This window comes from Myotis nattereri, assembly GCF_964212035.1.
Source record: "Myotis nattereri genome assembly, chromosome: 14".
Classification (NCBI taxonomy): domain Eukaryota; kingdom Metazoa; phylum Chordata; class Mammalia; order Chiroptera; family Vespertilionidae; genus Myotis; species Myotis nattereri.
The window spans coordinates 21,853,916-21,879,552 of record NC_138089.1 but is presented as its reverse complement, the minus strand read 5'-3'; the positions used below and the strand labels follow the sequence as shown (position 1 = coordinate 21,879,552).

Here is a 25,637-nt window from a genome sequence, read left to right as displayed (position 1 = left end):
AGAGTCCCCAACCATATAAGCTTAGAGAACCAACATAACACTGATGAAATCAGATTAAAGTATCCATGTTTAGTCATCTACTTCCTGGCTAAAACATGGTACCATAGAGTTAGCTTCAAAAAGAGGAGAATTATACTCTATAGCCAAGATTCCTCTCCTCCAAGTCAAACCAGCTACTTTGTGTTGCAGGTCACAAAATAAGCAGGGTATATAAATGCACTCATACAACCTATTCCCACAATTGAGGAAAACTCCAAAGATATAATTCTTAATTTAAAAATGAGAAACTTGAAAATTCCTTCCTCCTTCTTGAGAACCTTAGAGTTAGAAAGAAGTTTGGGAAGTGTAAATATGAACGGGCAAAATCCTTCCAATTTTTTACTGAAAGAAGCACAGTCAATTTCTAAATGTAGGCATTCTCATTTTTGACTAGAACCCTGGAAGCCTGTATTAAGGCTAAGCCCCCTGTAGGTAATGAATCTTCTGCCTAAGAAAGCATGGGTAAAGTTGCTGCTCCCACATTAATATCAGAGAGTAAAATTTCAGAGAATCCCTAGTTAATTGCCTTTGACCTAATTCCAATCTTTAACTTCTAGAAAGAAAGTGACAAGGTCCCTGGAAACTAGCTTTTGAGACTCCACAAAAAAACGCATGTTTTGAGAAATTCACCCACCCTACTTCTTTCTGTGTTGAAATTTCAGGAAAAAAAGGGAAATGCACTGCTTTGGGTGTCTTACTATTTAGCTGCAGAAGAGAAATGTAATTCTTTTTATTATTCTTTTTCAAACGCTCATTCAGCAAGAAGTATCAGTACCACCTTGGCTAGTGTGCCCAGTGGTTAGAGCGTTGACCCACACACAGAAGGGTTAAGGGTTTGATTCCCAGTCAAGGGCATCTTCCTGGGTTTTGGGTTTGCTCCTGAGCCCCAGTTAGGGCATGTATAGGAAGCAACCAATGGATGTGTCTCTCTCACATCAGTGTTTCTCTCTTTCTCCCCCTCCCTCTTTCCCTTCCAGTCTCTTTAAAAAGTCAATGGGAAAAAAATATCCTCGGGTGAGGATTAACAAACAAAAATTCAAAAAAAAGGAATTTATCAGTACCTACAAATCAGGCACAGTCTACATGTCAGGAATAGGTGAAGAAGGTGATTTATTTTGTGGACTACAATTCTACTTGGGGGAAGACAGAAAGTAAACATGCAATCTAATGAACAAGTTAGCTGACCAAGTTATATATTGATAAAGACTGAAGACCAAAGAGATGTGATGATGGAAAATGAGTGTGGAGCAAACAATTTAAATGGGGTGGTCAGGAAAGTCCTCTCCCAGTTGACATTAAGTGTTACTAGAATAATGAAAAAGAGCAATGATGGAAGAGCCAAAAGAAGCACATTCTAAGCAGAAGTAAGAGTAATTGCAAAATTCCAGCGACACGAAACACTTGGCACATTCTAGGAACAGTACTCAGTCTAAACCACAAAAATATTCCTAAGGTGATTCCATTGACTCTCCAACTTTTAATCACAACACAGCCTACTCTTACAGGATATTTCAAATAGGAACACTGAATCACAGATGATATGAACATTCTCTTTCAAACTGAGAAGGAAATATGCACTAATGTAAGAGCAATTCAAAAAAGCAATCACAGCCCTAACTGGTTTGGCTCAGTGGATAGAGCGTCGGCCTGCGGACTGAAAGGTCCCAGGTTCGATTCCGGGCAAGGGCATGTACCGTGGTTGCGAACACATCCCCAGTAGGGATTGTGCAGGAGGCAGCTGATCGACGTTTCTCTCTCATCGATGTTTCTAACTCTCTATCCCTCTCCTTTCCTCCCTGTAAAAAAATCAATAAAATATATTTAAAAAGAAAAGAAAAAGCAATCACACATGGGACACATTGTCCTGGATGTCTTATGATTCCTTGTAATTGCAGTGGGTCTGTCTATACCAGTGATGGCGAACCTTTTGAGCTCGGCGTGTCAGCATTTTGAAAAACCCTAACTTAACTCTGGTGCCATGTCACATATAGAAATTTTTTGATATTTGCAACCATAGTAAAACAAAGACTTATATTTTTGACATTTATTTTATATATTTAAATGCCATTTAACAAAGAAAAATCAACCAAAAAAATGAGCTCGCGTGTCACTGGTCTATACTATGCCCCTTGACCCTCCCAGTTACCAACACAACTCTATGGAAAGACCACAACAGCCCAGAGAAAAATCATAGGGGCCTTGTCCACTCCCCAACAGCCCGTTCCAGCTGCACACTTACTCCTTCAGTCACTGTGCCTTGATTGTCTTGCCCATCTTCATCATCATCTTCATCATCTGCTTCTCGTTTCTGAACAAACTCATTTCTTGTTCGAAGATACAAATCCCAGAGTTTGCAAGCAGCTTTATATTCAGGAGAATCTGGCTGTATATTAGCAAAGAGAAGAAAAAAAAAGAAGCAATTTATTATTTTATTACAAATCAATTACTACTTTTAAAGCATCCTGTTCCAGCAGAGACTGGTATTCTAAGGTATAACTTCAAAAACTCTACTACAAATGTTAAACTCCTTATGATTAAAAGATACATGGGCCACAATTTCTTTTCTCAAGAACTAAATGTATGTTTTAAAAGCATTCTGAAATAAATTTAATTTATTTATGCCCTTATTACAGAAAGATTTGAGGCAGAAGAGAAATGATTTGCTAAATTAAGACTCATTATTACTAAGAAAGTTCATTTAAAGGATAAAACCTGTGCAGCCACTATGGAAAACAGTATGGAGATTCCTCAAAAAAACCCCACAAAAAACAACACCTAAAAATACATCTATCATACAACCCAGCAATTCTACTTCTGTGTATTTATCCATAGAAAACAAAAGCACTAATTTGAAAACACATTGCACCCCTATATTCATTTCAGCATTATTTAGAATAGTTAAGATATGGAAGCAATCTAGGTATGTGTAAGCTGTGTATGTACACACGTACACAACACACACACACACACACACACACACACACACACAGGAATATTACACAGCAATAAAAAAGGAGATTCTGCTATTTGCAACAATATGGATGGGCCTAGAGGGTATAATACTAAGTGAAATAAGTCAGACAAAGACAAATACTGTATGGTTTCATTTATATGTGGAATCTAAAAATCAAGACAAATGAAGAATCAAAATACGAAAACAGACTCATAGAAACACAGACCAAAGGGATGGTTACCAGAGGGCAGGGTATGGGGGAAGAGGTGAAAAAGGTAAAGGGGAATACACCCCAATCTCTACCCAGCTCAACCATGCCTATCTCAATCATGGCACTGTGGGAAAAGGAGAGGTACAAGATGAATCATCTCCTGTGAGAGCTCTTCATCATGAGCCAGACCTAGCACCTGGCCTAGAATAAGCAACAAATCTCTTCTCTGGATCAACCCAACTTCAATCTGAGCCTCAAAGAATCTCTAGAGATAAAATTCCAACAACTATTAGCTTCTGGTTAAAATTCATGAAACGTACAAGAATGAAAAAATCCCAACAGAAAGCTAGCAAAAATGACAGCAAACCAGACATGCAAATACTTCAGATATTGGAATTATCTGCCATAGAATAAAAACATGTTGAATACATTTAAAGAAACAATGGGATTAAAGATTTAAGCAAACAGCAAGGAACCCTAAAAAAAATACTACCAAAATACAAAAAATAGAAATATTAAAATGTAAAAATTTAATGGATTGGTTTAAAAACATTTCAAAAAAAATTATAAAAGCAACACAGACACAAAATAGGGGAACTGTTAAAGGTTAACAGAAATGGAGACCTAAGAGAGTTCTGATATAATTTTCAAACTTAGTTCTACAAGGAGAAGACAGAATGGGGCAAAGGCGATATGCAGACAAAATGGCTGAAAACTTTCCAGAGCTGATGAAAAACATCCATCCAAAGATTCAGAGAGCCCAGTAACTCCCAAATTATATAAATAAATATTCACATCTAAACCTATCACAGTAAAACTGTAGAACACAAAAGACAAAAAGAAGATACTAAAAATAGGAAAGATAGATAACCTTTAAAGGAACTGTAATTATATTAACAGACTAGAGGCCCGGTGCACAAAAATTTGTGCACTCGGGGGGAGGCAGGGGGGGTTCCTCAGCCCGGCCTGTGCCCTCTCGCAGTGTGGGACCCCTCGGGAGATAATGACCTGCTGGCTTAGGCCTGCTCCCGGGTGGCAGAGGGCAGGCCCGATCCCTAGGTGCAGCCCCTGGTCGGGCTCAGAGCAGGGCCGATTGGGGAGTTGGGGCGCCACCCCGTCATGCACAGAGCAGGGCAGATTGGGAGGTTGCGATGCCACCCCCAGTCACGCTCAGGGTAGGGCCAGTTGGGGGGTTGGGGCACCGTCCCGTCACACTCAAGGCAGGGTCGATGGGGAGGTTGCGGCGCCACCACCTGTCACGCAGAGAGCAGGGCCAATCAGGGGGTTGGGGCGCTGCCCCCATCACACACAGAGCAGGGCCCATCAGGGGATTGGGGCACCGCCCTCTATCACCCACAGAGCAGGGCCGATCAGGGGGTTGGGGTGCCGCCACTCTCACACTCAGGGCAGGGCTGATGGGGAGGTTATGGCTCTACCCCATCACACACAGAGCAGGGCCCGTGGGGGGGGGGGGAGAGGGGAGTTGGGGAGCTCCCCCGTATCAGGCACAGAGCAGGGCTGCTCAGGGGGTTGGGGTCCCGCCCCCTGTCACACACAGAGCCACAGGGCTATCAGGGGGTTTGGGCGCTGCCCCCTGTCACGCTGATCCCGGTGCTGGGAGGCATATTACCCTTTTACTATATAGGGTAGAGGCCTGGTGCATGGGTGGGGCCGGCTGGTTTGCCCTGAGCGTGTCCTGGATCAGGATGGGGGTCCCCACTGGGATGCCTGGCCAGTCTGGGTGAGGGGCTGAGGGCTGTTTTCAGGCTGGGAGTGACTGAAGTTCCCAACTGCTCCCTTTTTTCTTTTTTTTTTTTATTCTGGGCCAGCTTTACCTTGAAGCTTGGCTCCAGCTCTTAGGCCTCCTCCCTGAAAGTAGGTTTCTGGCCTTTGCTTACAATGTTGCGAATCTGCTGGCAGAAGTCCGGCAGTATTTGTTACAATGTTTCTTAAACTGCCGGCTCAGAGGCCTGCAGCCGCAGGCGGGGAACGTTGGTTTCCTCCAATGATCCTCTGTCACTGAGGCAAGCAAGCCTCATGTTAGTTTCAAGTTGCCTGGCTGCGGCCGCCATCTTGGCTGACAGTTAATTTGCATATCTCGCTGATTAGCCAATGAAAAGGGTAGCGGTTGTACGCCAATTACCATGTTTCTCTTTTATTAGTGTAGATGACTTCTCAATAAAAATAAAAGAATGAATAAAGAAGGTAGTATGTTTGTGAGTAAAAATAAATACTGTAGCAGGGACCTAGTGGGACTGGGAAAGGAGTGTAATCACTGGCTGCCCTGGGGTGTCACACTGGATTTTTCTGTAGGGATACCTCAGTTGTCACAGAGCAATTTGGCCTGTGAGAGCCCAGTAGTGTAAGAGGGGAGTGTAGGCACTGGCCGCCCTGGGGTGTTACTGTGTCCATGGAAATCCTGAGGTATGACAATAGTTTTTGTGATAACCATTATGTTTGGAAGTTTTCCTACCATCTATATTTCAACTTTTTTGTGATAACCATCATCACAAAAGGAGAAGGAGAGAGAGAGAGAAACATCAATGATGAGAGCGTATCATTGACTGCCTGCCTCCTGCATGCCCAACTCTAGGGATTTAGCCTGCAACCTGGGAATATGCCCTAACTGGGAATCCAACCATGACCTCCTGGTTCATAGGTCACAGTCAAACATGAGCCATGACAGCTGGATAGCACTCTCCTTATATTTACAACATTTATAGCAGCACTATTCATTATTGCTAAGCGTAGAAACAATGCAAATGCCCATTAACTGGGAAATGGATAAATAAAATGCAGTATATCAATATAATACAGGGTGGGGCAAAAGTAGGTTTACAGTTGTTCATATGGAAAATAATACATTAATAATACCAGAATAAACTCTGTGTTTTGTGTACTCACAACTGTAAATTTACTTTTGCCCCAGCCTGTATATGTTATGACATGGATGAACCGGACAGATATTATGCCCAGTAAAAAGCTAGTCACCAAAAGCCCTATCGTATGATTCCATTTATATGCAATGTCCTGAACAGGCAAATCCATAAAGTAAATTGGTGGTTGCAAGAGGCCCCTTGGAGGAGGGACAACAAAGAGTGCATGCTAATGAACATGGTTTTCTTTTGGAGATAATGAAAATATTCTGGAGTTACATAGTGGTAATAGTTGCACCACTGTTAATATACTAAAAACCCCTGAAATCTACACTTTAAAAGAGTGTGTGAATTATAGCTCAAATAAAATAAAAAATATATGTAAACACACAGTTTCAAGAATAAATCTAACAACATTTTTGCAGAATCTTTATGAAAGAACATTTAAAGTTTTGATAAACTAAAGAAGACTTAAATAAATGAAGACACAGCTAATTCACAGATTGGAATACTCAATATCACAATTATGTCAATCCTCCAAAATATGATCTACAGAGAGTCAATGCAGGCCCAATAATAATTCCAAAATTTTTTTGTACGCTTATTGACACTAATATTAAAATGTATAAGGAAATGCCAAGAATGTATAAGGAAAATGCTAAGAATAGCCAACATACATTCCTTAACAGATAAAGAATTATAAAGCATGCCCTAGCTGGTATGGCTCAGTTGATAGAGCATCAGGCTGTGGACTGAAGGATCCCGGGTTCGATTCCGGTCAAGGGTACATGCCCGGGTTGTGAGCTCAATCCCCAGTGTGGGGCATGCAGGTGGCAGCCAATCAGTGATTCTCTCTTATCATTGATGCCTCTCTCTCTCTCTCTCTCCACTGCCCCCCCCTTCCTCTCTGGAAAAAAAAAAAAAGAATTATAAAGTCTTAATTAAGGCAGGAATAGAATAGCCCAGCAATAAACTGGCCAGAGCAAAAGGAACAGACTAAAAGGTCAGAAAGAGAGCCATGAGCACATAGAAACGATGACAGTACTGACACTGCAGACAAATGCAGAGAGATTGGCCACTTCAAGATGCTGCTTATACCTGTGGGGGTAAAATATCTCTACCTCACAAAAAACACAAAAATCAATCCCAGTAGCTTTAAAGGCTTAGATTTAAATGACAAAACTATTAAACTTTCAGAAGAAAAATATAAAAAAAGAATATCTTCATAAACTTTAGGCAAGAGGAGTTTCTGAAACAAGACACAAAGAGGGATAAACCACAAAATTCAAAAGTGCATTTGAATAAATTAAATTAAAAAACTTCTCTTCATCAAAAGAACCATAAAAAGAGTGAAAAAGTAAACTCACAGTGGAAGAATATATCTGCAACACATATAAGGAAAAAAATAATCAGTACCTAGTGTAAAAATTTCCAGAAATAAATATGAAAATGACAAACTACTCAAGAAAAAAATAGACAAAATATCTGAGCACAGAATAAGAATAGTTCATAATCATATGAATGTTCAATCTCTTTACTAATAAAAGAAATGCAAACTCAAATCACCAAATGAGAAACCACTACAAACTTACAAAATTGGTAAATATTAAAAAGCTGGACAATTATCAAATTGGATACCTTCCAAATTTGATGCTTTCTTACCTTATAATAGGCCTTTGCATTGTTAAAAAGCAGCTGGAAGTCAGCAGTCAGCAGATTAACATCATCATACTCCTCCATTTTTAGTTTCTGTTGGATTTTCATCAAGTCAATGGGCTGAGAAACCACTTCATAATAGTCTGGTTGATTTCTGTTATAATTTAATATTTTTTAAAGGTATTAATCCAAAGCCTATAAAAATTGTATTTCAAACTATCTAGGTAATGGCAATATTGCAAGTGACAGAACACACTAGACTTACTGTCATTACTGGAACTGAAAAGGGAATAACAAAAGAAAGATGCACATGCATGCCCTTTTAAAAATACATGAGTGATATAAAAACCTAAATTAACATATGTGACAGTCTTATATACTACCACTATAGCCATTTTTTAAAAAATATATTTTATTGATTTTTTTACAGAGAGGAAGGGAGAAGGAGAGTGATAGAGAGTTAGAAACATCGATGAGAGAGAAACATCGATTCAGCTGCTTCCTGCACACTCCCTACTGGGGATGTGCCCACAACCAAGGTACATGCCCTTCACCAGAATTGAACCTGGGACCCTTCAGTCCGCTGGCTGACGCTCTATCCACTGAGCCAAACCAGTCAGGGCCCACTATAGTCATTTTAATTCTGTATGGCTAGGTTTCTCTCTCTGTTTTTTTTCTCAGCAATCCCTTCAGCATTTCTTGTAATGCTGGCTTGGTGGTGGTGAACTCCTTTAGCCTTTTTTTGTCTGGGAAGCTCTTTATTTGACTGTCTATTTTGAATGACAGCCTTGCTGGATATAGTAATCTTGGTCTCAGATCCTTGCTTTCCATTACCTCTCCATAATAACACTAAATGTAAATGGATTAAATGCTCCAATCAAAGGTGTAGGGTAGCTGGACACAAAAACATGACCCAACTATATGCTGTCTTTACAAGAGACTCACTTCAAAACAAAATACACACACAGGATAAAAGTGAAGGGATGGAAAAATTTTCCCTGCAAATGGAAAAGAAAAAAAAAAAGCTGGAGTAGCAATACTCACATCCGACAAAATAGACTTTAAAAGCATCAAGCTGCCGAAACCGGTTTGGCTCAGTGGATAGAGCATCGGCCTGCGGACTGAAAGGTCCCAGGTTCGATTCTGGTCAAGGGCATGTACCTGGGTTGCGGGCACATCCCCAGTAGGAGATGTGCAGGAGGCAGCTGACAGATGTTTCTCTCTCATCGATGTTTCTAACTCTCTATCTCTCTCCCTTCCTCTCTGTAAAAAATCAATAAAATATATTTTTTTAAAAAAAGCATCATGCTAAGCTAAATAACCTAGTTGGAGAAAGATAAATATCATATGATCTCACTCATTTGTGGAATATAATGAACAACATAAACCGATGAACAAAAATAGAACCAGAGGGGGCAAAATATACTAGAATATAATAGAAGTAATCCTGTTATTTGCAGATTTTTAATATTTCCTACAATTTCTGTGATATCATACTGTGTTGGTACAGTTATGGTTAATATTATTATAGTTAAAATCCTTTTATTCTTAAAATATTAATGTTTATTGAATGTAATATTACATGTAAAACAATTTTTCTTGAATAATTGAAGTTTATTTGCATGTAACATTATCATATTTAAAACCAGAGGCCTGTTGCACAAAGAGATTCGTGCAATAGGCCTTCCTTTCCCCTGGTTGCTGGCACTGGTTTGCCTCGGGCACCCGCGGTCCAGGCCTTCGCTCTGGCCGAGTTCTGGCCAGAGCCGGTCCCGGAAATGTCAGGCTTCGCTGCTCCGCCGGCCCTGGAGCCGTGAGGCCTCGCTGCTCCGCTGGCCCCAGGGCCGTGAGGCCTCGCTGCTCCGCCAGCCCCGGAAACGTCAGGCCTTGCTGCTTCACCGCTTGGAGCCTACATATAATTTGCATATCGTGTTGATTAGCCAATGGGAGACGTAGCAAAGGTACGGTCAATTACCATGTTTGTCTATTATTAGGATAATTTTTCTTGAAATATTAAGGTTTATCGCATGTAACATTATATTTAAAATCATTTTTCTTGAAATAAAATAAAACCTGAAGTAAAAATAAAATGATGTCAATGGAATTTTCTGCAAACGAAAATGATTTATACTTTATGGTGTTCAAGAGTGGTTGAAACAGATATTTCAAAGCTTTGTATCAGGTTACGAAATGGACTGCCTTTCTTTCATTAGTGACCACAGAACTTTTTCTGCCAAATACTGTCAAGTGCCTCATAGATACTATCTATGCTAATAATAGAGGAATATGTAAATTGACCATATCTCTGCGACACCCAGAGCCAATCAGGAGGGAATATGCAAATTAGCAGGACAAAGATGGCGGCAGCCATGGAACCAGCCAAAGCAGGCAGGCAGGAGGCTTGGGTCACCCCTGGCGACGGAGGAAGCCAAGCTTCTTGCCCACTTGGGACAGCCGCCCAAGGAGGGGCCTGTGGGCGGCAGCCACAGAGCCGGCCTGAGCGTGCGGGAGGCTTGGGTTGCCCAGGCCAGCTGCAGAGGGAGGGGTCTACAAACGGCCCTCAGTCCCTTATCCAGGCTGGCCATGCCCCCATGGGGTGAGGATCCCCACTGAAGGCCTTAGCCATCCTGCAGATAGCCATTAGCCCCTCACCCAGGCTGGCCACAGCCCCCCCCTCCCCCAGTGGGGACCTTCACCCCATTGGGGCGGGGCTGGCGTGCAAACTGCCCCAGCTCCTCGCCCTGGCCAGCACTGTCCCCAGTGGGGACCCCCACCCCAATGGGGGCGTGGCCGGCCTGCAAACCACCACAGGCCCCTTGCTCAGGCCCCCCTGCCCCCCAAGGGAACCCCACCCTGATCCGAGACACACTTCAGGGAAAACCAGCCAGCCCCACCTGTGCACCAGGCCTCTATACTAATAAAAGGGTAATATGCTAATTAGACTGGCAGACCTTCCAGGAGACCTTCCAGACGTTCTTCTGGACAAAGCCATGGTGGCGGGGCTGAGGTAGAGGTGGTTAGGGGCCAAGTGGGGAGGGCTGTTGTGGGTGATCAGACCAGGATGGGACAGCAGTTGTGGATGATCAGGCCAGCAGGGGGGGCAGTTGGGGTCAAGCAGGCTGGCGGGGGGGGGGGGGCAGTTGGGGGTGAGCAGGCTGGCAATCGGACATCCCCCTAAACCAGCAGTTGGACATCCCCCAAGGGATACTAGATTGGAGAGGGTGCAGGCTGGGCTGAGGAACACCTGCCCGCCCCCCCCCCCCCCCCCGTACACGAATTTCATGCACCGGGCCACCAGTCTATACTAATAAAGGGTAATATGCTAATTAGACTGGGAGACCTTCCAGACAAAGCCATGATGGTGGGGCCAAAACAGAGGAGGTTAGTGGCAATCAGGCTGACAGGGGAGAGCAGTTGGGAGCAAGCAGGATGACCAGGGGGAGCAGTTGGCGGCGAGCAGGCCAGTGGGGGGGTGGGAAGGGGGCAGTTGGGGGTGAGCAGGCTGGCAAGGGGGGGCAGTTAGGGGTGATCAGGCCAGAAGGAGGGCCAGTTGTGGGCGGTCAGGCTGGCATGCAGAGTGGTTAGGGGCGATCAGGCAGATAAGTCGTTAGGAGCCAGTGGTCCTGGATTGCGAGAGGGATGTCTGATTGCTGGACATCCCCCGAGGGGGTCCCAGATTGGAGAGGGTACAGGCCAGGCTGAGGAACCCACCCCCCGTGCTCAAATTTCATGCACTGGGCCACTAGTCCTATATAATAAAAGGTTAATATGCAAATCGACCAAACGGTGGAACAAATGGCCACTATGATGTGCGCTGACCACCAGGGGGCAGATGCTCAATGCAGGAGCTGCCCCCTTGTGGTTAGTGTGCCAGAAGCTGGGCTCATAGCTGGCAAGCCCAGTGGTGGAGGCAGGAGCCTCTCCCACCTCCGTGGCAGTGCTAAGGATGTCCAATTGCCGGCAGGGAGTGGGCCTATGCCATCAGTTGGACATCCCCTGAGGGCTCCTGGACTGCGAGAGGGTGCAGGCCAGGCTGAGGGACACCCCCAAGTGCATGAATTTCGTACACCAGGTCTCTAGTACTACTATCATATCAATTACTAAAGTTACAAAAGAGAAAGCTGAAGCCCGTGGCACAAGCAGCATACCAAAGATAAAGGGATATCAGACATATCCAAGCATGACTGAACAATTAAAAAAAATAAAATGCCTGGGGAATAATACACACAAAATTCAGGATAGTGATTATATATTGGAGAGGAGAAACAGAGAGGGACACAGGGAAACTAAGATAGTTATAACAATAATTTATTAAATTGGGTTTTGGGTTCATGGATGTTTATTTTTATCCTGTCTGGCTTTTTTCAAATGAAGTTCCATGAGAAAAGAAAACCTAAAAAATTAGCTATGTGATTATTTTTCTCAATATTCCCTTGGGGGTAGGTAGCTAACTTCATTCTAGATGTGTAAGAAGTAAGATCACTTACTTATAAAGAATGTTATGGTCATTAATGCTTTACTCTCTCTTGTGATCCTGGCTGACATGTTATAGCCATGTACGTACATTGAATCTTTAAAAACCTTTTGACATAAAGTTGCAGAATAGTACAAAGAATGCTTTTTTTCAGAATCATTCGAGTAAGCTGCTGACATGTCCTATCACCTCTGAGTAGTTTAACCCTTTTCGGTCCAACATCAAGGCTGACTCAACAGACCAGGCACTAGGAGCAGGTCCAACATCGAGGCTGACTCGACAGACCAGGCGCTAGGAGCAGGTCCAACATCAAGGCTGACTCGACAGACCAGGCGCTAGGAGCAGGTCCAACATAGAGGCTGAGGTCGACACCGCAAACCAGTTCAACATTCAATCCCGTCAATTAATTTGGACCAGACTATTTGAATTCCAAAAATAAAATTGGACCGCAAAGGGTTAATGTTTATTTCCTACAAACAAGGATCACAGTTCATTCACCAATATCAGGAAATTAACTCTGATGTAGTACCACCATCTAATCCTCAGACTCCACTCATATTTTGCCAACTGTTCCAAAATTGCCCTTTATAGCAAAAGGATCAACTCTAGGATTACATGTTGCATTTATAGTTATACTAGAGGCCCAGTGCATGCACTGAGAGGGGAAGGGGGTCCCTCAGCCAGACCTGCACCCTCTCACAGTCCGGGACTTGAGGGGAGTGGACCTAAGCCGGCAGGTGGACATCCCTTTTGCAGTCCGGGACCCCTCACTCCTTACCGCCCGCCTGCTCGCTGCTCCTTAGCGCTGCCACGGAGGCGCGAGAGGCCACTGCCACTGCGCTCGCCAGCTGTGAGCCTGGCTTCTGGTTGAGCGCACTGACCACCAGGGGGCAGCTCCTGCATCGAGCGTCTGCTCCTTGGTGGTCAGTGCGCATCATAGCGACCTGTCGTTCTGGTCATTCCGCGTAACAGTCGCTTAGGCTTTTATTTATTTTATTTTATTTTTTAAAAATATGCTTCATTGATTTTTTACATAGAGGAAGGAAGAGGGATAGAGAGTTAGAAACATCGATGAGAGAGAAACATCGATTAGCTGCGCCCTGCACACCCCCTACTGGGGATGTGCCTGCAGCCAAGGTACATGCCCTTGACCGGAATCGAACCTGGGACCCTTCAGTCCGCAGGCCGACGCTCTATCCACTGAGCCAAACCGGTTAGGGCTAGGCTTTTATTATATAGATTTCTTTAGTTTCCTTCATTCTGAAACAGTTCCTCAGTCTTTCCTTGACTTTCACGATACTTTTAAAGTTTACAGGCCAGTTATTTTGTAGAGTACCCCTCAATTTGGGTTTGCCTGTTTTCCTGATAAGTAAGTTAATGTTATGCTTCTTTGGCAGGACTGTAACAGACATGATAGTGTATTTGTCTCACTGTATCCTATCAGGAGGCATATGATTTCAACATCCCATTATTCAGACAAGGCTACTTTTGATCACTTGATTATGAAGTATGGTAGCAACCATTTCAGGTGGAAACTGTAGTTTAACTCTAACCCTGTTGTTTGGCTTAACAATATAAAAGTTACTTTGATTTTCTAAATTGTATAAGTCATCCCATTCGATTGAATGCCTTATCGATTGAATGACTATTCCATTGATTGTTATCATACTGGTCTTAGAGAGCACATTCTGGAAACAGGAGAGCACAATTACCCTAAATTGTTTTAGTGGCCACAGGTGGTGTGTTCCAGCTGACTTAGTGGTCCTGAGACCAGAACAGCACAATTACTCTAAATTGTCCTGACAACTCAGTGGTCGGGAGATCCGAGGGCTCTAGATAATGTGTTTCTATCAACTCAGTGATCCGGAGACCCAAAACTGTAATTTAGATAACATGCCTAAGTTTAACCCAGGTTACCCAAGGACTCTAGATAATGTATTTCTGTCAATTCAGTGACCCTGAGACCCGAAACTGTAATTAACATGCTTAATTCTGCTTCTGTAATCTGCTTTTTTGGGAGCCAGGTGCCACATTCCAAACCCTGGGATGTAATCAATACCTTTGTGATTTTTGCCTATATAAGTCTGGTTTTGCCACCATCTTATTGCTATGAGATTTGGGAATGCCCCCTCATAGTCCCGGATTGCAATAAACGTGACTCTTTAATTCGACTTCTTGAGGCGTCCTTCTGTGATTCGCGGGGTACATTACAACAGATTACTGTGGTGTCTACCAGCTTCTCAACTGACCAAGTTACTCTTTTTCTCCTTGTACTTTATGGTTAGACTAGAGGCCCAATGCATGAAATTTGTGCATGAGTTGGGGGGTCCCCTCAGCCCAGCCTGCACCCTCTCCAATCTGGGACCGACTGCTGGACATCCCCCTCACAATCCGGAACCGCTGGCTCCTAACTGCTCACTTGCCTGCCTGCCTGATCGCCCCTAACTGTCTCCCTCTGCCAGCCTGATCACCCCTAACCACCTCTGCCTGTGGCCTGATTGCCCCTAACTGCCCCCTCTGCCGGCCTGGTCACCCCCACCTGGCTGGTCACCCTTAACTGACCCCCTCCACCGGCCTGGTTGCCCCCCCAACTGCACCTCCTGCCAGCCTGGTCGCCCCCAACTATCACCTCTGCCGGCCTGGTTGCCCCCAATTGCCCCCCTGCTGGCCTTGTCACCACACGCAGCCTGCTGTTCAGTTGTTTGGCTGTCCCTCACTAACCCCCTTTCCGACCTGGTCGCCCATGCAGCCTTGCTGTTCAGTCGTTTTGCTATCCCTCACCAACCCCCCTTCTGACCTGGTTGCCCCACACAGCCTGGCTGTTCAGTTGTTTTGCCATCCCTTACTAACCCCCCTTCTGACCTGGTCGCCCTATGCAGCCTGCTGTTCAGTCATTTGGCTGTCCCTCACTAACACCCCTGACGGCCTTGTCGCCCCATGCGGCCTGCTGTTCGGTCATTACTGTGACGGAGTCCTGGACAATTTGCACATTCCTCTATTATTAGTATAGATACCCCTAGACTACATAAAAGCCCAATCCTCATCAATTTATTAATTTATTTATATCACTATAGATTCCTGTCTTATTCAGTGGTTAAAAACATTACTATTATGATTTTGATGCTCAAACTGCTCCAGGTTTGGCTAGTTGGGAGTCCTTTCAAGATAACTTCTATTTTCTATGTCTTTTTGACATGTCCCTATTTCCCTTTGAGCACTTGCTTATTTTCTGGCACCCATAAGGTCTTACAAGCTTATCTTGTACTTTCTTTGCCCTTGAAATTTTCCCAAAGAACTATAGTTTCTTTTAATGGTAAATAGTATTGAAAAACCAAGACTGAGGTGCTAGAACTATAAACTTAAGTATCCTGTATAATAAAAGGCTAATATCTAATATGCAAATAGACTGAACAGTGGAACAACTGAACAGCCAGTCGCTATGACATGCGCTGACCACTGCGGGGGGGGGGGGGGGGGGGGCGGGCGCTCGTGTGTGGAACATGGCAGGTGTTGGCTGTGGCAGAATGGTGAAGCAGGTGAGCAGGGGCACCAGACTAAGGCAGGGTGCCAGTCGCTGTCATAGGGGCAAGTCTCTGGTGGTCACTGAAAAGTTTTTGCTCCTGCGCACCGCAGTCCTGCCTGGCGCTCCCACTTGCTGCCAGTGCCCGGCACTGGTCCCAATCACTTGGCACCATCAGCGGGTGCAAGCAGCGGCTTCTGGCCCTAATTGCCCCCGAGGGTTTCTCCACCTCCCCCTGCTCCTGAGGGGCGATCGGGGCAGCAGCCGCCACTCGTACCCACTGATGGTGCTGGCCCTGTTCGAACCTGCTGCTGATGCCGGCTCCAAATGCTCTGCGCTGTCAGCATGTGGGAGCAGCGGGAGCGGGGGTGCTGGTAGACGGGACTGGGGGCTGCGGTGGGAGGGGCCAGGCAGGGACACAGAGAATGGGCCGAGACCTGCTCCTGTGCCTACTGCAGCCTCTCAGGCCACAGTCCCTTTAGTCTATAATAATAAAAGTGTAATATGCAAATTGACCAAACTCCAGAACCACCGTCTGGATGACCTTCCAGATGAAGCCGGGGCTGCAAGGCAGCTGGGGCTGCAAAACCTGACCCCTTGCACAAATTTCGTGCATCAGGCCTCTACCGAGGAAATAAGAGGAGTACTCAATCTGTTATTCAGAGAAAGTATAAGAACATAAAGGTCTCTATGAGTATGCAACAAAGGCCCACCCAGGCCTAATATCAATGTGTCAGTGATGTCAATAGCAAGGGACTTTCTCAGAGTAAGCATTAGAGCTTTGTTAACTTAATAGCTAAGACGGCTCTCTCCACCTGGGCCTGATGGGTCATAGTCAACTGCTCCCTGCTGAGGCTTGGTTTTTAAATACCATTCATCTCCATAGCCTCTGAGGCTTTGGAGATTATCTGTAGTCAACTGAGAACCCAATGAGGGACAGTAGTCTCTCTCTATTTGCAGTTTACTTTCCATGGTTTCAGTTACCCATGGTAAACCATAGTCCAAAAATATTAAATAAAAAATTCCAGAAGTAAATTGTTAAGTTTTAAGTTACACGCTTTTCCTGCCATCCTGCTTCATCCTGCCAGAATATGCATTACCCCTTTGTTCAGAGAATCCACATTGTATCTGCTACCTGCCCGTGAGCCACTTAGTACCCAATGCAGTTATCATCAGATCCACTGTGGCTATTGCAGTGCTTGTGTTCAAGTCACCTTCATTCTATTTAAGAATGGCCCCAAAGCACAAGAGTAGTGATGCTGGCAATTTGGATATGCCAAAGAGAAGCTAACTGTAAAGTGCTTCCTTTAAGTGAAAAGATGAAAATCCTCGACTTAATAAGGAAAAGGAAAAATCATATGCTGAGGCTGTGAAGATTTACAGCAAGAATGAATCTTCTATACATGACACTGTGAAGAAGAAAAAGAAATTCATGCTCGTTTTGCTGTCACACCTCAAACTGCAAAAGTTACAGCCACAGTTATTGTAAGTGCTTAGTTAAGATGGAAAAGGCATTAAATTTGTGGGCAGAAGACATGAACAGAAAATACGCTCCAATTGATGGCAATGTGTTGTGTCAGAAAGCACTGAGCCTATACACAGACTTCGGCAAGGGATTCCCCTGAAACAAGTTACACCAAGCCATTTACTGCAAGTCAGGGTGGTTACAGACTCAGGAATAGGCTTAGACTGAAAAATGGAAACATCACCAGGGAGCCTGGGTCTCCCAATGGGGCAGCAGCTGCCACATGATAAAAACTCTCAAAAAATAAGGTAGAGATGGAAACCACCTCAACATAATAAAGACCACATTTGAAAAACCCACAGGTAACATCATACTCAAAATGGTGAGAGACTGAAAACTTTTCCTCTAAGATCAAAGACAAGACTAGGATACATACTTGCTCTTGCCACTTCTTTTCAATATAATACTGGAAGTCCTAGTCAGAACAATTAGGCAACAAAAAGAAATAAAAGGCATCCACCAAATTGGAAAGGAAGAAGTAAAATTATCTGTTCACAGATGATAAGATCTTACACGCAGATAATTCTAAAGATTACAAACACAAAACGTTACTAATAAGCAAGTTTAGCAAAGTTGCCCTATACAAAACCTACATACAAAAAATCATTTGCATTTATATACACTAACAATAAACAATACAAGAAGAAAATTAAGAAAACAATTTCATTTATAATAGGATCAAGAAGAATAAAATATGAGGAGTAAGCCTAACCAAGTAGGTGACTTCTAAAAACCATACATTTCTGTAAGAAATTAAAGAAGGCACCAATAAGTAGAAAGATTATCTCATGTTCATGGATTGGAAAACTTAGCATTGTTAAGACATCAATACTATGCAAAGCAATCTATAAATCCAACACAATCCCTACCAAAATCTCAGCAGCATTTTTTGCAATACAGAAAAATCAATCCTGAAATTTATATGGAATTTCAAAGAGCCCCAAGTAGCCAAAACTACCTTGAAAAAGAACAAAGTGGGAAGACTGTCAAGTTGACCCATAAATTAACCATCACAGAGGACTCACACGTTTTGATTTCCAAGCTTACTAGAAAATTACAAGTGTGGCTAACATATGGAGAAATTGGGGGTCAGGGACGGGGAGAGTAAAACAATGCAGCAATTATGGAAAACAGTATGATGATTCCTCAAAAAATTAAAAACAGAATTACTATAGATCTAGCAATCCTAATTCTGGTTATTCAGTATATTCAAAATAACTGAAAACAACATCTCAAAGAGGTATTTGCACACCCATGTTCACTGTGCATTATTCACAATAGCCAAGAGGTGGAAACAACTCAAGTGCTTATAAATGGATGAATGGATAAAGAAAATGTGGTAGTATAATATTATTCAGCCTTAAAAAGAAAAGCAATACTGTCACATGCTACATCATGGATGAATCTTGAGGACACTATGCTAAGTGAAATAAGCCAGTCACAAAAGCAAATACTATATGATTCCACTTATATGAGGAATCTAAAGTAGTTAAAGCCATAGAAACAGAAAGTGTAATGGTAGTTGCCAGAGGCTGGGGGAAAGGGAGAAATGGACAGCTATTTAATGGGTATAGAGTTTCAACTTTGCAATATGTAAAAGTTCTGGAGATGTTGCATGTACAATGATGTGAATATACTTAATACTTACTGAAATGTATTCTTAAAATGGGTAAGATTGTAAATCTTATGTTATGTATTTTTTACCACAATTTAAGAAAAATTTTAAATATACTTCACTACATCTTGACAAGTAAAACAAATCCAACCTCAGTATCATTTAAACCATTACTTTCAAAAGAAAATCAATTACCAAATACTTTAAACACTGACTCAAGACTAAATTCCTCCCACTCACCTTCCAACTCACCTTCGCTTCGGTGCCCTAATGAAGAGCTCACAGAGAAGCCTGCCCTGTTCATCCTTATAGTCCCGGATGGTATTGTAGAGTTCATGGCACACAGCAATCTACACACAGGAAAAGAGAAAAATAACAAGAAAAGTGAGCAGAAAAAGCCAGTGTAATTATATGGATTATCTTTATTAAAAACATACCCATAAAAGGCAAATAGAGAAGAAAAAGGACGAATCCCCAAATTACCAAGTTTGAAATATGCTGACAGTATCTCTCTTTATTTAAAATAATTTAACTGATAAATGTTTTGGTATCTTTCATCAGATTTATGCTATTGGTGATTTTTCTTTTCTTTTTAACTAAATCAGTTCATATCACTCTCTTGCTTGAAATCATCCAATACAGAGGCTTCTTACTACTCGGAGAATAAAATCTAAATTCCTAACACTGCCCACAGAGTATATAGGATAACTACATACCTAGCTAGGCAGACTTTGCCAGTCTTCTCCCTCTCAACCATCTGTACAATCATAACACACCAAACTCATTTCTGACCCAGCCCCTCATCCTGGAACACTCTCCCCCAGCGCTCTGCAGAGCTAGTGCCTTATCAGAGTCCCCTTGAAGGTTTGAGCCAAAATAGCCCGAATCACCCAAACTTTTCTTTCTAACACTTATCATCAGCTGATGGTATTTTACCATTTATTTGTTCACCTGTTTACATCCTGCTTCCCCATATTCAAATCTAAGCTCCATGTGAAAAAGTGGCTTGTCTTACACATAGCTGTATCCCAATCACCAGAACTGTGCTGGCACACATAAGCACAGTTATTTGAGTGACTATGCAATGGCACATACTAATATTCTTTATTATTTCTTAACTAGAGGCCCAATGCATGAAATTCGTGCAAGAGTAGGCCTTCCTTTACCTGGCTGCGGGCACCAGCTTCCCTCTAGCACCAGGACCCGGGCTTCCCTCACAGCCCCAGCTTTGTCAGGAAGGTTATCGGGAAGGACGTCCAGTCTAATTAGCATATTATGCTTTTATTATTATAGATATTGAAGTATTCTATTACTATAAGACTTCTGACTAAATAAAAATATACTTCTCATAAAAAAAGGTTAAGGATATCAAGCTAGAGCCCTGGACGGTTTGGCTCTGTGGTTAGAGTATCCGCCCACCAACCAAAGGGTCAAGGGTTAGATTCCAAGTCTAGGGTACATACCTGGGTTGCAGGTTTAATCCTGTCCCGGTTGGGGCATGTGCAAGAAGCAACCAATGGATGTGTCTCTCTCTCCCTTCCTCCCTCTCTTTTTTAAAAAAAATGTATTTTATTGAGTTTTTACAGAGAGGAAGGGAGAGGGATAGAGAGTTAGAAACATCGATGAGAGAGAAACATCGATCAGCTGCCTCCTGTACACCCCCTACTGGAGATGTGCCCACAACCAAGGTACATGCCCTTGACCAGAATCGAACCTGGGACCCTTCAGTCCGCAGGCCGATGCTCTATCCACTGAGCCAAACCGGTTAGCACCCTCCCTCTCTTTTACTCTCTCTAAAAAAATCAATACTCAGGTGAGGATTAACAACAACAAAAAAGCCAGAGAAAAAAGAAATGGAGAGGCCTTGCATCTTAATGCTTATCATTAAAAGATAGGGAATTATAGGAAAAGCAGGCAGAAACAGTGCGATCCAAGTTACTCACAGGATCTACAGTTGGAAGACTGGAAAGTCTCCTCCTTTTCCTGCTTGGGCCTGGTGTAGATACAGAATGGTGCCCGTCATCAAAATCCCCGCTGACACTACTGGAAGGGGAGGTCGCTCTTCTTCTTTTGGAACCCATGGAATCCAACTTCTTCTATAAGAAATAATTAGCTATGTTCTTATGTTTAAATTTAGACTCTGCCACCAAGCCCTCAGCTGGCCCCTGATATCAAGCTTCTGGTTCACTCAGGAAGATTTTAACTGTGGCAAAGAAGTTTGTCTAACCAGAGGGTTTTCCATGGAAGTCCTGTACCTTGCTTGTTGCTTTAGTCCCTTCATGTACCAGAATGCTACACTTTCAATTTGGATGGGACAAATTCAGCAAAAGTGTAGTCATTTGTATATCACCAATTTTGAACGACTCAAACCAATTCTGGCCCCCAAATTACTCTGGACTGGAATTTGAAAACCCACGTGTGGTGGTACAACAGTGTACTGCAGGTACTGATCCCTCGGCCCCTGGGGCAGCCGGGCAGGCCTTGAGGACAGAGGTCCCAAGGCAGTCCTCTGCAGTCAGCAGCCTTATCTTTCTTCCCCAATGTGTCTTACAATTATGATCATTTCCCAGGTGGGCTATGAGATAAAAAAGAATAGGAAGTTGTGCCTGAGGAAAATAAGAAGTGCAAAAAATTAGGGGGACAGAGGACAATTAACCTTCTAGCATTTTAGATACACCCTAAAATTAACACACCGAGAATGACTTTTCTCCATTATTGAAGGACTCATAAGGCATACTCCTAGAAAACACTTAATGTGACTTGCCATACCTATGCCAAATTAGCAAAGCCTGCTTTGAAACTTTTCTGTCAATCCAGACTAACCTCCGTTTCAGTTACATGAGGTACTCTATCCCAATGAATTTTGAAATCACAGCTTTAAGTTTCAGTAGATGATCTGGAAGAGCACCTCAGAGGTGAGTGTTTAGGTCCTGTTTGGCCTTTCAGAAAGGCATGAATGTGTCCTCAGTTTCAGGCAGGCTGCTAAGTAACTAATCTTAACACAACTTCACAAATATGTACATTTGACTCTCTAACACAAGAAATGTAATCACTGAAATGATCTGTTACATCTAGAGAGGAAGGGTTTATACTGGGAAGGTCTTACAATGCTTACTGGTATACAATTTAACAACAGTATCAAATATGTTGTGATTTCAAAGGTCTTTGTCTAAAGCTTAAAAAAACAAAACACAAAACACCTAATCCGTTTCACTCATCAACATTCCATTTCAGGAAACTAAGATACAACAGCTGGAAGAATGGGTTGCTAGTAATATGGAGAGAAAAATGGGGGCTCTCCAGGGAATGAAAGCAGGAACAAAACAAACCAATAAATAAACTATCCTGGTAAGCAACTAAGAAACAAGGAGCTTCCTTTCTATTCCTCCAACAGTCCTTGTATTTAAAAAGAGCCCACCATCAAGGTGTTTCTTCCTCAAGGCTTTGGTTTGTTACACACTGCATTAGTTTGCAATTGGCTACAACTGGCTAAAAGCTCAAAGGGCTAAGCCAAAGATAGCCAGGTTTTGTTAATTTTTATTTGAATTATAAAAGGCTGATAAACTGTCCTCAATCATTAAGATGAAGAAAGGAAGGACCAACTCTTTGCAAACAAATCTATGACAAGGACACAAGTGATTTGATAAACATGAGGAGGGAATCTTTATGAAAAGGATAACAAATTTTAAGAAAGGTGGGAGGGAAAAGGCAAGGAAGGACAGAAAAGGGAAAGGTTGTAGATGATCAGTAATTTACCAGCTTTACCAGAGCACAACCAGCGCCTCGAAAAGCCAGTCTCCTCATTATGTCTGAAGGCCAAGTGAAGCCAGTGGGAGAAGGCAGGGCTTTAAAAGTGCTGATTCAGTGTTAATATATTCAAAACTGAAAGAGAACAAGACAGAGAAAGGGGAAATAAAAAAGAAGAGTCAGAAGAAGTAAAAATGGGTACGAATAGATAGAAAACATTTAAGTAGGGCTGCTAAGGAAAGATAAGAGAACTGGAGAAAATAGGCATATCAGTTTTCTTGTGCCAATGAAACTAACTGCTATAAAGGCTCAGGCATTAAAAGTACCTGACATTTCTTCCATTTTAAAACAAAAGTTTTCATGTGCTTGAAGATGTCTCACTGAGGTTCCCCTTTACTCACACGGAATGATGGTCAATTCCAGGAATGAAGCATACCTACCCAAATGCCCCCTATGAGAGCAGAGCTCAATCAGAGAGCTAGATTGGAGAGTGAACACATGTGGAAGGCTCACCTGTGACACCAAGTGTTGGCAAGCTAGAATCAAGAATGGCTCCTGTGAGCAAAGAGTAAGGAAAACTCCTCTTCCCCTCAACATTTCTTTCCAAAGTCCTATCACCATTGGGAAGACACCACATACAAGTTTAAAAAGGCTATAAAAAAAAAAGAGCCTTCAATCATTTTGGCAGGAGGTCAAAATTACTTTTACAAATAATCCACTGACAATTAAATGACAAAAAAATATAAATCATTGGGGTCTGTTTGTATATAGTTTAGACTATTCAATATCCAAAATTCCTTGAGTCATTAATTTACCTTGATACAATAAAGGATGCAATGTAACAATAATTTTTGAATATGTTCTTATCCAAAGGACACATTTTAAAATGTACTTTGGAAGTCTGGCAAGGAAAGTAATGTGGCCAGGTGGGCGGGAGGAGCAACAGGACCTGAGCTCAGCAGACGAGAGACCCAGTTTTTCCACTTCTAAACATCTGTTTGTTGCTTGAGTCACAATCTCTCAGATCTGTTTCTTCATTTCTAAAATGAGAACAGTAAAGTGTACAGCTCTCCCTTGGATTGCTGTGACAGTGAAGTATCACTTTGAAATTTCAAAGCACAACACAAATGTTGTTTCAACTCTAGAACTGCATGCTCCCTGGGCACAGAAACAGAATTTTATAGCCTTGGCTTATAGAATAATATCTGGTAAAATTTGGGTGATCAATTTATGTTTTTAATAAACGTATTAAAAGAGCACTTAAGTGAAACATTTTTTAAAGTTTGTGTAATTTAAACACCCTCTGAGCATTCCTTCAGCAATTATTTTTCTATGAAGAGGAAAGTAGATTCCAAAGCTGAATTGCAAGTTTTAAAATGGCATTAATTATGTTGACATGTCCTAAGGCCTGAAAACCAAACATTAATTATAGTAAAGAATAACTCTGTAACTGGGAAAATAGTTACTCAGTATAGCCAACTGGTATATTTTGAAGGTCAGTAAGTTTTTGGTGCTCTCCTGTTGTAATACAAGCTTACAACAAGAATTGTGGAAAACATGATTCAAATGGGGGGGAAATCACTTATAATCCTATTTCCCAGAGAAAAACCACCCTTAACATTGGCTTCCACAGCTTTCAGTACTTTTTTTCCCCCTCAAACAAAAGCTTTAGCAAACCACATGCATTATTTTGCAGCGTGTGCTGTAATTTAGGGAAGACTCTTCCAAGTCAACATTCCTCCACATGTTTGATGGCTTGGTAATTGCCTAACATCTAGATACCCCTTTATTTTCTAATATTGGGGATTTGGACAGAATATTAATATTTGAAGTATTGTGGACACTCCCAAAGCCAAAGAATGTGGTCAAGACCCTTCCATTTCACCACACACGTTTGTTACTATTTTAATTTGAAACACTTCTTCAAAAAAACACTTTCCAATCTTCATTTGAATCTAAAAATATGGGTAACCTGTTAACAAGTAATAAAGCAACAAAGATACTGCTCTCTTGTATTTGTATTGAGTTCAGTTTGCTTCCGACTGATACTTGGGAAAGAGTGCCCTTCTAAATGGGAGGGGGAAACACCTAACAATCATTTTTGAGGAGACCTAGTTTACAATAAGTTAACAAAACATTTTATTCCAACGTATGTTTCTCCGGTTATAAAGTTTACATCCACTACACTCTGTATTTGTCATTTGTTTTTCAGGATTCCTCCTACATTTCTTGCCAACCTGTCTTCCCTTCCGAGTAACCGGTATCTACCCTGCGAGAACAAAACTACACTTGTCTTTCTGTTAAAAAATTTTAAGATATGAGAACATTAAAAAACAGAAATGTACAGTTTAAATCTCTCGATTCTTAAATATCTGACGTCTACTATGAATACAAGTCCCATTGAGAAAAATAATCAGTCTGAACAGTCATCTGGAAAGTGTAAAAAAAATTACTATTAGAGTTTGTGTCAGATCCGTCAAGAAAAAAAAAAAAAAAAAAAGGCCCAACCTGCTTTCCCGACCTGTCACTGGACGGGGCACTGAGGGAACCGCTGACAGCTTCGGCGGGGACGCGACGAGCACCCGGCCAGCCGCCGGCGGGAAGGGGGCGCGGGAGCTTCCGGGCCCGGCGCCCTTTGTCCCGGCCGACAGGTGCCGCAGGGTGGCCAGGCCGTCCCGAAGCCCGCCGCCGGGCCCCGCCCCGCGCTCCGGGCCGGACCGGCGCGTCTCCACCGCGGGGCGGGGCCTCCGCCGCTGCTCCCGCCCGCCCGCCCGGGCCCACACAAAGGCCCGAGAGCCGGCTGAAAGGAGCGGCCCCGCCTGCCCCAGGCCCGGCCTTACCCAGCCGCTCCGCCGCCTGCAGCCCCGGCTGCGGTCCCCGACCGCCGCGCTCCGCCCCGTGGCCGCCACGGCTGCTGCTAGAGCTCCTCCGGCCGCGACCGCTGCCGTCGCTCCTCACCCGCCGCCCTCACCGCCCTCACCCCTCCCGGTGCTGCCGCAAAACCACCCTTGGGCCGCCAAG

At 43.1% G+C, this 25,637-nt stretch overlaps 1 protein-coding gene across 2 annotated transcripts in view; it reads right to left on the bottom strand.

The window, feature by feature from the left end:
* PBRM1 (polybromo 1) overlaps positions 1-25,634 on the bottom strand; it is a 129,682-nt gene extending 104,048 nt beyond the window's left edge. Inside the window, exons 1-6 of one of the 2 annotated variants that reach the window (XM_081105994.1) lie at positions 25,125-25,346; positions 22,626-22,751; positions 20,813-20,965; positions 19,122-19,219; positions 7,742-7,889; positions 2,279-2,422 (exon numbers count right to left, since the gene is read on the bottom strand). In XM_081105994.1, the coding sequence (XP_080962120.1) occupies positions 2,279-2,422; positions 7,742-7,889; positions 19,122-19,219; positions 20,813-20,965; positions 22,626-22,673 (591 nt within the window). In that variant the 5' untranslated portion in view covers positions 22,674-22,751; positions 25,125-25,346. Of the gene's footprint in view, positions 1-2,278; positions 2,423-7,741; positions 7,890-19,121; positions 19,220-20,812; positions 20,966-22,625; positions 22,752-25,124; positions 25,347-25,456 lie in introns of those variants that run through there. The other variant, XM_081105995.1, reaches the window with a different exon arrangement.
* Positions 25,635-25,637: the final 3 nt, after the last annotated feature.